The sequence below is a fragment of the Malaya genurostris genome, chromosome 3 (genome assembly GCF_030247185.1).
Source record: "Malaya genurostris strain Urasoe2022 chromosome 3, Malgen_1.1, whole genome shotgun sequence".
Lineage (NCBI taxonomy): Eukaryota > Metazoa > Arthropoda > Insecta > Diptera > Culicidae > Malaya > Malaya genurostris.
In genome coordinates, this window is record NC_080572.1 from 98,018,455 (window position 1) to 98,032,549 (window position 14,095).

General features: G+C 36.4%; 1 protein-coding gene across 1 annotated transcript in view; it reads right to left on the minus strand.

The window, feature by feature from the left end:
• The window catches only part of LOC131439237 (neuromodulin), a 296,952-nt gene extending 282,857 nt beyond the window's left edge, over window positions 1-14,095 (minus strand). Inside the window, exon 1 of the mRNA XM_058610006.1 lies at window positions 13,972-14,095. Coding sequence (XP_058465989.1) covers window positions 13,972-14,080 — 109 coding nt within the window. The 5' untranslated portion in view covers window positions 14,081-14,095. The remainder of the gene's footprint in view (window positions 1-13,971) is intronic.

A 14,095-nucleotide genomic window follows, 5' to 3' on the forward strand; every position in this document is an offset into this window, starting at 1 on the left:
ACTCCAGTTGTCGCGCAGCCTGGCGAATCTTTGGCACTAATTGAAAATCTGGACATTTTTTCTACAAGGGCTTGCAAGGTAACGTCGAAATATAGAAACTTGTACACACATCCGATTCTGTTCATTTCGTTGGAGTTAGGATTTGGCGGATCGCACTGTGGAATCTATTACAGCTATCATGGATAATGGAGTGATTGTGCTGTGGTTGGCATTTTTTGGCTGGTGATGATCTAAATGATTTCGAATTGGATGAATAAAATGTTGCACTTATTGATAATTTTATTTGATACAAAATGGAGACCACACCTTGATTGTCGCTTAACTGATCGCACGCAGAGAAATAGAACACATTAGATTCTAATATATTGAGCCTTTAAGTCAACTTCAAACAATTGTTTGAATCAAATAAAATTATTTTTGAATTGAAATTTGAATCAATTAAAACTCTTTTTGAATCAAATTTAGTGTGGCAATGTATATTAAATTCAAATATGTTGAGATATGGATTAAAATTTCAAAATTTTATTGAAACAAATCAAAAATTTATTTGATTCAAATGCTTGTTACAGTACATTAAATGTATTGGAATCAAAAATGTTGATGGATAGATTCAAATAAAAAATTATATTTTTTTTTATAAAATTTTTTTATTCAGGCCAATTTGCGTACAAGCTTTACGTGGCCGAATGAGCCATGTTTTTATTAGATAAAATAATTTTTTTACCGTTGGATCTCGTTGTCACCCTTTTTCAATGGGGAGAGGAGCTCCCTTTTTATCTTGCGATGAGTGAGGGGCACTTTGTTCGTGGCTCGTCTCGTCCTCCATTGCCGCATCGGTGGTATCGTTGTTGGTTTCCGTTTTTCCTTCGTTTTCCTTGTAATTCTCATTCTTGGGTTGGTTGTTAGTTTTTTTTTTGTTTCGATTATAGAGGTTTTAACCTTGAGGTCATTCACCTCTTCGGGCCAGAAAAAGCTCCTGACCCTATGTGCGGGGTTGGGAATCGAACCCAGGCGGGCTGCGTGAAAGGCATCGACTTACCCATCACGCTATACCCGTCCCCATGGTTGTTAGTTGCTGTAGACGCGCCTTGTTGTGCTTTAATTGCAGTTGCTGGTGGGTTTGATGGTACAACAGGAGTACTGCTCTCACTAGTCTCCGTTATTGGGCGGTTGTCCTTATTTTTGTTTGAAGATGTTCTTTTTGCAGTTTCAGTGCAAGGTTTGCCGTAGTGTGCAGGTTGTTCACAAAACTGACATGTAACTAGTTGATTTTCATACGTAATCAGCGTTTTACACGGATGTATCCCGTCTTGATCACAAATGATGTAAGATGGAATTGCTTTACGTAAGTGCATACGTACCACTCGCACGCCATTCCGGATACCCGGAAAAAAATTCCGCCATACTTCCCTTTCGATGGAAACAACTTCACCGTACTGCGACATACTTTCCCGAACGAACTCATCCCTGGTCTGCGGGGAAGGTCATGCATGTACTTCTATGGCATTGTCCACCATGTACACAGGGATTTTATATTTAACATTATCATGATCAACACTGTGCACACCGTTATTAACCGAAGCAAATGCAATTGCATCTTTTTCCCGTTTGAACATAATGTACACACAGTTAGACGCCTTGTTGAATTGAATCTCACTTACATCAGTAACGTTTAGATGCATTCGTTCCTTAAGCAAGATTTCAATTTCGGTTGCTGCTGGTCTAACTTTGCAGCGCTTGAAATCAATACAAATTGAATTTGTTTCAGGAGTTTCAGGCTTTGTTAAATCGTATTTGCCCATTTCGTACAATCTATTGTTCACTATACTGTATTGTCTTTGTTTCTATCGTCTCGACCGTTGGCAATTGTAGACTGTGTCTGATGACATGCGAGCACGAACTGATAAAAAAAATTATATTGACTCTTGAATTAAACTGAATCAAATATACTGAGTCTCAGCTCCAAATTCATGGGTGTTGATATAAGATTTTTGTCCTGGAATCAAATGTCAGAGATTATTGATTCTAAAACATTTTCATAGAATCAAACATTGGTACTAGTTGATTTTGTGATATTTAACACAACTTTTGCTAAGATTTCATTTTGGTACATCATTCAAACGGAAAATGTACGGAAGTAATAACTTTTGAAGCAATTGACGAAATCAAACTATCTGCACTATTGAAATCGTTCGAAATTGAGTGCTTTCATATGATAGGTAGGTTATGGATTATGTATGTAAACCGAAATTACATTTGTATTCATTCCAGAGAACGTTTTCACAGTAAAAGGTTTTTGTAAATTACAACATGCATTCAATAATAAACAAAAATTAAATTTACAATAATTAGTCGAATTTTTTTTAAATAACATTTTATTGAATTTAAAAAAACCCATCATTGAATCTACACACAGTCGCACGAAAGCCTGATTTTAGAAACGAAACTAATTTGCTTTGAATCAAATAAAAATTGTATTTGATTCCAAGTGAAATGATATTCAGGTGGAAATGAAATATATTTGAATTCAAAGCACAATATATTTGAATTAAATGTTTCTTCTATTTATTTCTAATAGTAATTTCTTTGATGTAAATATCAAATGTATTTGAATCAAAGGAAAATGAAAATAAGCGCTGATTCAAAATAAAATATCTTTGAATTCAAAGTGTAATATATTAAAATTTAAAATAAATTTTTCTGCGTGCGGTTAACCGACAATGAATACATCTTGGTTTTACAGTTCCTAATCGATCAAACAATATCTGCCTGTAGCTCCTTCATACTCTTAAGTATGGTTTTATTTGACTTATTATATTTTTTTCTGACGCAATTTATTGTTATCTTTTCAGAGTTCTCACCAAATAAGTATTTGGCAAAAATGATGTTTTATCAACACCGCAAGAAACACCGCAAGAAACACCGTGAAACACCGAAGATGACAAATTGAAATCATTTCAGACTACCGATGTTCATATGGAGATCGAGCGAATCGATCCACTTGTTCGCTCGAATTACACCATCGGTGGAGAATGCTACCAGCCAAAGTTTGAGATTCCGAATGTTTACTGGGTACATCTGTTCGAGGTTAACTACGAGAGAGTTGGTTATACGCTGCTCTACTCTACGATGCAGGCTTCAGTATGCCCGTTAACTCACACACAGAACGAAAGTTTCATATCTAGTTTCTATCCGTAGTACGTAAGTACTTTTTTAATGATGGTCGACGTGTTCCTGATCTTGTTATTTTTTTTACAGAAGGAAGGTGCTGTGCCCCTAAAGTCTGGATAGACTAACGCCATTTGCTTCTACCGAATCCGTTTCGGAAAATTTGTCTTTGAATCGAAGGTTGAACTAAAATCAGTGTACTCATAACGTGTGATGATTGATAATATTGAACATACCATTCTTTTCTAAGACCCGACGTTGAAAACCACAAAATTTAAGCTGCATTTCGCTCGACTGATAATCTTTGGTCCCGAAATGTGCAGAACATACGCGCCAGTTCTTTACACTATTGTACTCCAGTCCGCAAAAAATATACCAGTTTTTTTTAAATAGACAGATCATTTCGACGATTGAAACATCCCGGAACAAAACACCGCATTTTACTGTCAATATTTTCGCAAACAGAATCAACTCTAAATATTTTCATAAAAGCACCTCCCGAAACGTCATTTGTTTATGTTTTTTCTTCTTCACGTCTCTCTGTTATTCCAAAATAAAATGACAACCGCACTAACACATAGAAAAACGTGATCACCAGGTATTTTACATCGTGGGTCAATCCTACTCACGACTGATTTTCAAAAAGGGCGTATGTATTTCAGTATTTCACCTAAATTGCCTTTTTCAAATCGTTGTAACTCGGAAACCGTTATTTGTACAAAAATGGCGTTCAGGAAGAAGTTGTAGGGAATCGATTGGGCACTCTAAAAAAATATACAATGAAAATTAAATTTAGATTTTTTTCTCAATAATTACAAAATAATCCGAAAAAGTTAAGTTTTTTTTAATGCTGTTTTTAAAACCTTCAGATTGATAGCTATCCCATCCGTGCCTTTTGAAAAATGAAGAAGTTACAGCTAAAACAGTTTACGGGTGCATGCAAATGATCAAGTTCTTCTCGTTGTAATTCGGAAACCGTTAATCGTAGAAAAATGACGTCCAGGAAGAAGTTGTAGGGAATCAATAGGGCACTCTAAAAAAATATACACTGAAAAAACAAATTTGATTTTTTTCTCAATAGTTTCAAAATGAAGAAGTTACAGCTAAAACAATTTACAGATATATTCGAAATTTCAAGTTCTCGATGAGAGATAATTATTTAAACAGTAGAATATTATTCTACAGGTTAAAGGCAATAAATTTGTTCATGATATTCTTTCTTCTAAAAGTAGCTGTTCTTGAGATACTTGGATATTTAATTATAACACAATTTTTTATATTTCCATTAATTGTTCATTTGCATGCTATATCTACAATTATTACATGTACATGAATAATTCTTAACTATATTTAAGGTTCTAAGTTTTTGAAAATTGTATGAGTTTTACGTGCATCGTCATTAGAATACAGTCTTGTGACGATTATGGTTTCTGAAATCGGAACGAAAAAATGGTATTTCTGTGCGCCTGGAATCATTTTGGTATCCTTATAAATACTACTCCACTCGGTCACACCCCGTTCATATTCTTCTTGTGACACGCAACAAAAAGACATGATCGTGAATGCATCTCGACGTCTCTGCTCTGATCATTCATATAATTGTTTTGCAGTTGTGATTGGGTGTTCATGTAGTTTAGCCAAGCTTTCACGTCGTGTCATTCGCTTTAAATTGCCCCCTATTGCATCACATTGTCACAAGTTTTTCTATTTTTTCGCAAAAATATGCTGCAAATTCTTCTACTGGTTTGACAAATTTCTCTAGATCACATCTGTCAGTAGAAACCCATTGTTCAAATCTCATCTCAGTCAAATCACGTTCCTCGAAATAGTCTAAAACGCTTCTCTCCAGATCTTGTGTCGCTGGACAACTTTTGCATTCACGGAGGTAGCAGGATCTTTTTGATGAGTCACACAATAGCTTTTTTAAATAATAATTCATATTTCATCATACTTGAAATATTTTTCAACGACATGAACCATTAATGAAACATTCTCATGGATTGTGCAAACACATATGTTATGTGAACTAGAACTAAATCCAATATCGAAGATCTGGAATTTCCTCCTTATAACCTAAATAAATTTCTTTCAATGATGAAAAAAGCAATCGTTTTTGTTTGCGTTCACACTTACCATTCATTTTGAATGTGACGCAATCTCTTGATCCCGGCATTACTATGCTGATGTCATCGCTGTTGAAATATTGAGGCACCTAGTTTTCTATCGTTTCGTTCCTTCTGCGTCCTATTTGTTTCTTGGCTTTTTTTTTCGTCCGTTGATTCTCTTGCCTCCGAAACAATGTTCAATCGTTCGCCTTGAATTACGTGGCTATTTTCTCCTTTGACCACGAGTTTGGCAAGACTGACAACAAACGCACTTTTTCGTTCCTAGTGAAATCAGGCTTAGCAAACGGATCAGGGTCATGGCGTCGAAAGGTATTTCGCCGAAAGCCGTTTCGCCGAAAGTCATTTCGCCGAAAGGGTCATTTCGCCGAAAGGGTCATTTCGCCGATTCCTGCAATTGTCTTAAAATCGTAATGAGAATCGTTTTAAAATAAAGACAAATTAAAGATGATAACGTTAACGCCTGTTTTGTTGGCCTACAATTGTACTTTTTGAATAAAGATTGATTCATGAACCTCAGAACGGAGTTCCCAAAGCAATTGTTGACTATTACCCACTAATCATCAAAGCAAGTCCATTGGTATCTACCAAGCAAATGTATGTGGTATTTTCCGTTTACTGAATAAAAACATATCTAATGCGGCTTCGCCACAACGATTTGTTTCGTGTGCTGTCCGACCTTGCTACCGCTCGTTCGGACATAACTAAACCAAAGAAACCTAGCTTTGAGTAGACCGGGCAAACGAGGCGGTTACAGGTTCGTATGCAAGAGGCCGCCGCTTCCGACGGGTCGGCGGCCAACTCAGCCGGCGTCGTCTCGGCGGCTTTATGTCGCCGAGCCATCTTGGCTCCGGTTATGTGGCTGTGCCACATCAGTTATACAGGAGGCATAATAACACAAAATAATAATTTGATGTATTCGAAATTACCCTTTCGGCGAAACGACTTTCGGCGAAATTATCTATTCGGCGAGATGGCATTCGGCGAAACGACTTTCGTCGAAATGACCCGCTCCCTTAGCAAACTGCTCTATAGTTTTGGTAATCACTTCATCCAACTCTGCTGCTTTCGTTTTGAGTAATTCTGGTTTTTTCATCCGCCGGGAATCCGAATATTTGCTTTTTATACCTCTTGAAGTATCCAAATATTTTTCTCGAGGATAATTTACATTCCGGGTTTTCTTCGTTGATATCGGAGACACGTTGATTCCTGCGATGCCCTTGTTGAAGAGTTCAATGTTGTGTGCTCTTGAATACTCCGCCGCGACTGATGATTTAGAAGATGCTGAATTGATTGAAGCTGCTGAAGGTACTTCCTCTAAATCGTATTGCGATGTGGATGGTTGTGGTTCCGTTGTTACAGCCTTTCTGTTTCCGACGTATGGCTTTCCTTATAAGCCCGCCTACGACAGCCATCACAAATGCTTAACGTGGTATTCAATTTATTTATTTATTTATTTATTTATTTACATGTAATCAACAGACAATGTGTAGTCCCAATGATTAAAAACTATTCCTATTTCTAAGTATGTTTAAAAAATTTGTTTGAATTCTGCTACGCGTAATGTAAAATCGAATCCGGCAGATACTCCATTGAAAGTTCGTTGTAGATCAATAATAGCACCGTTATATCCATAATTCGTACGGCTAAGAGGCAATCGAAGAAAGACGTTATTCCGAAGAGCTCTACTGCGTACATTTAAAGAAATTTCGCTGAGGAGTGCAGGGCAGTCTATTTTGTTGTTCAACATGTCGGCGATCAACATAGCACGGGACAAATCACATCGAATGCCAAGGGTGTCGAGTCCAATCAATAATCCACGGCTTTCGTAGCTAGGCAACTCGTTAGGGTTATTCCAAGGTAGCTGTCGAAGAGCAAAACGGACGAATCTGCGCTGTATTGATTCTATTCGGTAGGAGTCGTTAAGGTAATATGGGTTCCATATCGTAGAGCAGTACTCGAGTGCTGTACGAATGAGTGAGCAATATAGAGACTTTAAACAGTAAATGTCTGTGAAATGTTTTGCTATTCTCATTACAAATCCTAAACTACGAGATGCCTTTGCTATAATAAAGTTGATATGCTGCTTGAAAGACAATTGCTCGTCTAGAATTACACCGAGATCCTTAACACACGTGGTTCTGTTGATCACTACTTCATCAAGGCAGTAGTTGTATCTTATAGGAATTTTTTTGCGTGTGAACGTGATGATTGAGCATTTATCAATGTTCAAAGTCATTCGATTTACCTCACACTTTGAAAAAATTTCAAGTTGGTGTTGAAGGAAAACAGCATCATCGTTACTTCGAACTATTTGGAACAGCTTGAGATCATCAGCGAAAGATAAACGTGGACAATTTAGAGAAAAATTCACATCGTTAAAATACAGGAGGAAGATCAAAGGTCCGAGATGGCTGCCTTGTGGAATCCCAGAAGAAGCGATGAACTCTTTGGATACAGCGTCATTTATCTTGATTGCTAATCGGCGATTATTAAGGTATGAGGAAAACCAACGCAGCATGTCAGAACCAAATCCCAATCTGTCTAACTTAGCAACAGTAATGGCGTGGTTAATTTTGTCAAAGGTAGCGGAAAGGTCCGTATAGATAACAAACCGCAGGATATAGCATTCGTCACGAACGTCGTGAAGGTCAAGAGATTGGTAGTCGTAGACCGTTTCGGCATAAACCCATGTTGTGTTTCTGCAATAAACCATTTACAATGGTTGAATATAGATTCAAGTAGCACCATTTCGAAAAGCTTTGGAATAGCACTGAGCGACGTAATTCAACAGTAGTTGTCGATGTCTTTTTTGTCTTCTTTTTTATGAACTGGAAACATGTATGCAAACTTCCAGAAATCAGGGAAGATCCCAGATGTTAGCGATAAACGAAAAATTTGGCAGATAGGTGAAATTAAATCGATGGAGCATTTTTTCACAAAGATTGCAGGAATACCATCGGGTCCGAAAGAGCTCGAAGATTTCATTTTGGCGATAGCCATTTTTACTGAATCTTCGTCAACACTGATAGTATCCAACAACTGATGTGATACTGGAACGTTCATTGCTGCTTGGGCGATTTGGTTCGGTGACAACACTTCATTGCAGAAAACGCTGGAAAACTTTTCGGAAAACAGTTGACAAATTTCATCTAGATTAGTTCCAACACTTATCCCATATACCATCGACGAGGGCAAACTCGATTCTTTTCGTTGGTCGTTTACGTACTTCCAAAAAGATTTAGGATCAGACTTCAATTTGTTCTGAACATTCCGAAGGTAACGTGCGTAGCATTGTTTCGCTGTCCTTTTATATAAAGAGTTGATGTGTACGTAGTTTGCGCGCAGTGTATACCCGCCATGCTTGGATCTTTTAGATGATTTTAATCGTTTCAATTCAGTAGTTTGCCATGGAGCTTGTCTGAAAGCATTACTTAGTCGTTTCGGCACATAATGATCTATAGCATACGTCAAAATATTGGAAAAAGTCTGAACAGCAAGATTTGCATCATCTTTGTCGAGAACTTCACTCCAATCAATATTCGACAAAAAGTCGATAATTTTTCTATAGTCTGCTTCTTTATAATCATATCTGACGGTTCCATCCACATTGGAGCTATGAGACTGCCGAGAAGCTTATATCTCAAGGCATAAAGGAGGGTGGTGCTTTACATATTTCACCATAGGAACGGGTGCAGCAGCAATCTTGGGAGCGGAATCGGATTTACTCGAAAAACAAAGATCCAGCATTTTATTGTTTTCATTCGTCACGTGGTGAATTGGCGCATCAGATTTGTGCTGTAACGACCTTGCACTTTCGAGCTTCTAATTTTCCAATTATGGTTTCTGTTAATTGGAAAATTTTTCCGGAACACACAAAACCAGGAAAAGGTTTACAACACTTTGCGAAAACCATATTGTAGTATTGTAACTTTTTCGAAAGAGATTTGTTATAAACTGATATAACATGTTTATATGTGAAACAGGTAGAATTTAGGTAAGCAATTCGCCGGTACGTACGTTGGTTGTAAACAGTAGGTAGTCAACTGTCACACCTCTTTGATTCTACATGTGTTTATTCGTTTTGACGTAGTTGCGTTAGTTCTACTGTCTAAATGATTATCTTTCAACGAGAACTTAAAATTTCGAATATATCTGTAAACTGTTTCGGCTGTAACTTCTATATTCTTCAAAAAGCACGGGTGGGATAGCCATCAATCTGTAGGTTTTAATAACAGCTCTAAAATAAATTATCAAAAAAATTTAAACCTTGATTTTTTTATTTAACTTTTTCGGATTATTTTGTAATCATTTTTCTTTTTTTGTATATTTTTCTCTGAGTGCCCAATCGATTCCCTACAACTTCTTCCTGAACGCCATTTTTGTACAATTAACGGTTTCCGAGTTACAACGATTTGAAAAAGGCAATTTTTGTGAAATGCAAAAATACATACGGCCTTTTTAAAAATCAGTCGTGAGTCCGATTGACCTCACCATCGGTTCAAAATTTATGGTTTGCCATACTGAAGCCATGTGCAAAGTTTCATCCAAATCGGAGAAGGTCGAGTCTGATGATCTGCTAAGCATTTCTGGAATTGCTCAATAGAAACCTATGGGACTACGAGATTTTTTTTCTTTATGGGTCACATTATTTGACACATACTCACACAGACACATATATTGCTCAGATCGATGAGTTGTGTAGAATGATATAGAACACTTAGCCCTCTGGGCCAATCTTTACTAGTTAATTTTTCAAGTGATTGCATGAACTTTCTATATGAGAAAGGCAATAAGTGTACTTTTATAGAAAAGCATCGTTCTCATGATCTTGTAATAACACTAACTAGTAGGTTTGAATTGAATAAAAGATTTAGAAATGTACAATGTAAATTTCAATGTGGCTACACTGCACGCTATACGAAATTGAACAAAGCACGCTGCGAACGGAGCAAAGTCGCACGTGCCGTCGCGTAATAGTTTTGCATCGTCATTTTGAGTGACGGATCAGGATTAAATTGCACAATATATTTAAAGACAATTAGAGCTTTAAGGTGAAATGTAGCGGAATGCGAAAATCGCGTTTTTGATCAATTATTCAAAAACTAGACCGATTTTCGAAAAACCAAAAACACTTAAGTTTTCGAAATCAAATTTATCATAACTAAGTATTCTAAGAATTTTGAAATTTTGCTTTGGCGAGCCGTTATTGGTTTTTGAAATGTATAAACAGTTACTGTTCCGTCCCACGGGGATGATTTTAGAACTGAAAAGTAGTGTTTGTAGCAGAATTTCACAAAGAATCTGAAAATGCAACTCAAAATTATAAAATATTAGCTAAAACAACCGAAATTTGAAAAAGTTTACATAGACTTTTTTTTATTGCTTGCGTGCTGCTGTTTCGTATTGAGGTGGTGTGAGAAATGCACGGTGGGCACGGTGGCATTATATCGTGAGCAAAAATTACATATAAAATTATGACGCGAATTTATGCAGCATTGCGTTTTGTGTTGCAATAAAAACGAGTTGAATACAATAAAATGGGTATTGTAAGAAATTGTTTATTTTCTAAGTAACTGTCATTTATAATGCTAATAATGTCCAATTCTGTTTAATTGCTCAATAGAAACCTATGGGACTACGAGATTTTTTTTCTTTATGGGTCACATTATTTGACACATACTCACACAGACACATATATTGCTCAGATCGATGAGTTGTGTAGAATGATATAGAACACTTAGCCCTCTGGGCCAATCTTTACTAGTTAATTTTTCAAGTGATTGCATGAACTTTCTATATGAGAAAGGCAATAAGTGTACTTTTATAGAAAAGCATCGTTCTCATGATCTTGTAATAACACTAACTAGTAGGTTTGAATTGAATAAAAGATTTAGAAATGTACAATGTAAATTTCAATGTGGCAACACTGCACGCTATACGAAATTGAACAAAGCACGCTGCGAACGGAGCAAAGTCGCACGTGCCGTCGCGTAATAGTTTTGCATCGTCATTTTGAGTGACGGATCAGGATTAAATTGCACAATATATTTAAAGACAATTAGAGCTTTAAGGTGAAATGTAGCGGAATGCGAAAATCGCGTTTTTGATCAATTATTCAAAAACTAGACCGATTTTCGAAAAACCAAAAACACTTAAGTTTTCGAAATCAAATTTATCATAACTAAGTATTCTAAGAATTTTGAAGTTTTGCTTTGGCGAGCCGTAATTGGTTTTTGAAATGTATAAACAGTTACTGTTCCGTCCCACGGGGATGATTTTGGAACTGAAAAGTAGTGTTTGTAGCAGAATTTCACAAAGAATCTGAAAATGCAACTCAAAATTATAAAATATTAGCTAAAACAACCGAAATTTGAAAAAGTTTACATAGACTTTTTTTTATTGCTTGCGTGCTGCTGTTTCGTATTGAGGTGGTGTGAGAAATGCACGGTGGGCACGGTGGCATAATATCGTGAGCAAAAATTACATATAAAATTATGACGCGAATTTATGCAGCATTGCGTTTTGTGTTGCAATAAAAACGAGTTGAATACAATAAAATGGGTATTGTAAGAAATTGTTTATTTTCTAAGTAACTGTCATTTATAATGCTAATAATGTCCAATTCTGTTGAGTTCAATGCATTGATGTTGCTGAAGCAATAAAGCCTGGCTGTGTGATATCGTATAACAGGTATTATTTTAGATTGTAGCAATTTTTATAGCAAAACTATAACTTCATCATTGACAAGCTACTGAATGAAATACAAACCAAGTAATATCATGATACAAACAATGTGATAAACATTTAAAAACAACTGGCATATACATGGTTAGCAAGTTGGTCAATACATATAGCCTCATGTTAACTAGCATATATTCAAAGTGTGAAGGATTCAAAAATCCATTACATCCAGTCTTTTTTACAAGTCAATATAACGAGAGGTAAGCCCACTGCGCTCAATCATTGAAAAAAGTTCTTGTTTCTATGTGTCCGTTTTTCTCGGTATGCTTTGTGCGACGGTTCGTTCAACTGAAGCGGATAAAATTTTTCGCGCATTTTATGACGCTACATTTCACCTTAATTTGAATCATGATTCGTGAAAATCGGTTTAACCGTTGCTGAGAAATCGAAGTGAGTTCCGTTTTTGGAGATTTTCTTCAATATTATCGGCGCTTTCGGAAGCGGAAACCGGGGACTAGTAGTCCAAAAGTAGTTTTATATATTCACTAACTAACAAGAACTGCCAACTAGATGAATTTAGCAGTAAGTTTTATAAAAATGTGTACATCGTTTCGCCGTCGATTTTGAAAAAAATACTCGTAAAATTGAAAATGTTCACTAATCGCACTGTAATACCGGAACCGGAAGTCGGATCTGGATCAACTTTTCGGGGACTTTTTGTAAAAAAATAGGACATATTATTTTCTTCTTAGTTTGTGAATATCGGTTAAGAAATTTTCGAGAAAATTGAGTGCACAGTTTTTAATAAATTTGCACATATTTCCTTGTAATTCCAGAACCGAAAGTCGGATCCAAATGAAATTCAAGAAAATTATATGAAGCCATAAGACCTTTTATTTGAATCTAAGTTTGTGAGAATCGAATGAGGCATCTCTGACAAACGTTTGTTTAATTTTTTTTCCTTTTTTTGGTGCACATTACCTTGTAATTTCGGAACCAGAACTCGGATCCAAATAAAACTCAGGAATTTTGTATAGGACCTTAAGACCTTTCATTTGAATCTAAGTAAGTGAAAATCGGTTCAACCATCTCTGAGAAAATTGAGTGACATTATTTATCACATACACACATACACACAGACAGACATTTTGTGATCTCGACGAACTGAGTCGAATGGTATATGACACTCGGCCCTCCAGGCCTCGGTTGTAAAGTCGGATTTCTATATGAGAAAGCCAAAAACATGTTCGTGCTCTTGTTGCAACATAGTTTGGACTTTGTCGTATCTAGTTGCGGATAGCTACTTGGGACGCGGGACAGTTACATATCAGATGCTATGAAGTACGCAATCGCACTCACACAAATCACAAAAATATTACTCAGCACGCTGAATAGTAGTAGATGGTTGAATTTGCAATGTCCAGTCAAAGCTATGACCAGAATCCTGCAATGATGATTGGAAAAATGCAACAGTGTATAGAATGTTTGCCGCCTTGATCCTACCATCACACCCCCTCCCTCTTCATCTGTAACTTTTATCTAATTTTCGTTTTAATCGTGAAATCACGAGTAATAGGCATGATTTCATTAGAAAACAAAAAGATTTGCTTCGTGAATTTTTAATCATGACAGCGGTTTCGAATTACTTCCCATGTGGAAGCTGTTACCCATTCCTGGTTTTGTTCGATTAAAATAAGTATAAATTATTTAATGAACAAATGTTCTACAAAGTTAAGCTAGCTTGATGCGATACAGTTCAAGTTATAAATGGCGGATCGGTAATCTTGGAGATATAATTGTGAGCACGATTACATCAAACTAGTTTGAAATATTCTAATAGCCAACATCAATCGATCGATTTATCTAATGATGTAATTCAAAGGTTTTATACACGACATGAAAATTAACGATCATTTCTGCTAAAAATGCTCATCTTTGCGTTAGAACCTCTTGAGTTAATCAAACTCCGGAACACCTAAACAAACACTCAGCCTACCTTGCTTTATATCCCCGTCAAGGGTTTCTGTTGTTTCTTCTGTGTCAACATTACTATTATCCAGCTGAGCGTTGTAGGTCGGTAGCTCTTGACTTGTGTTGCAGCCCATGTTATCAGGATTTTC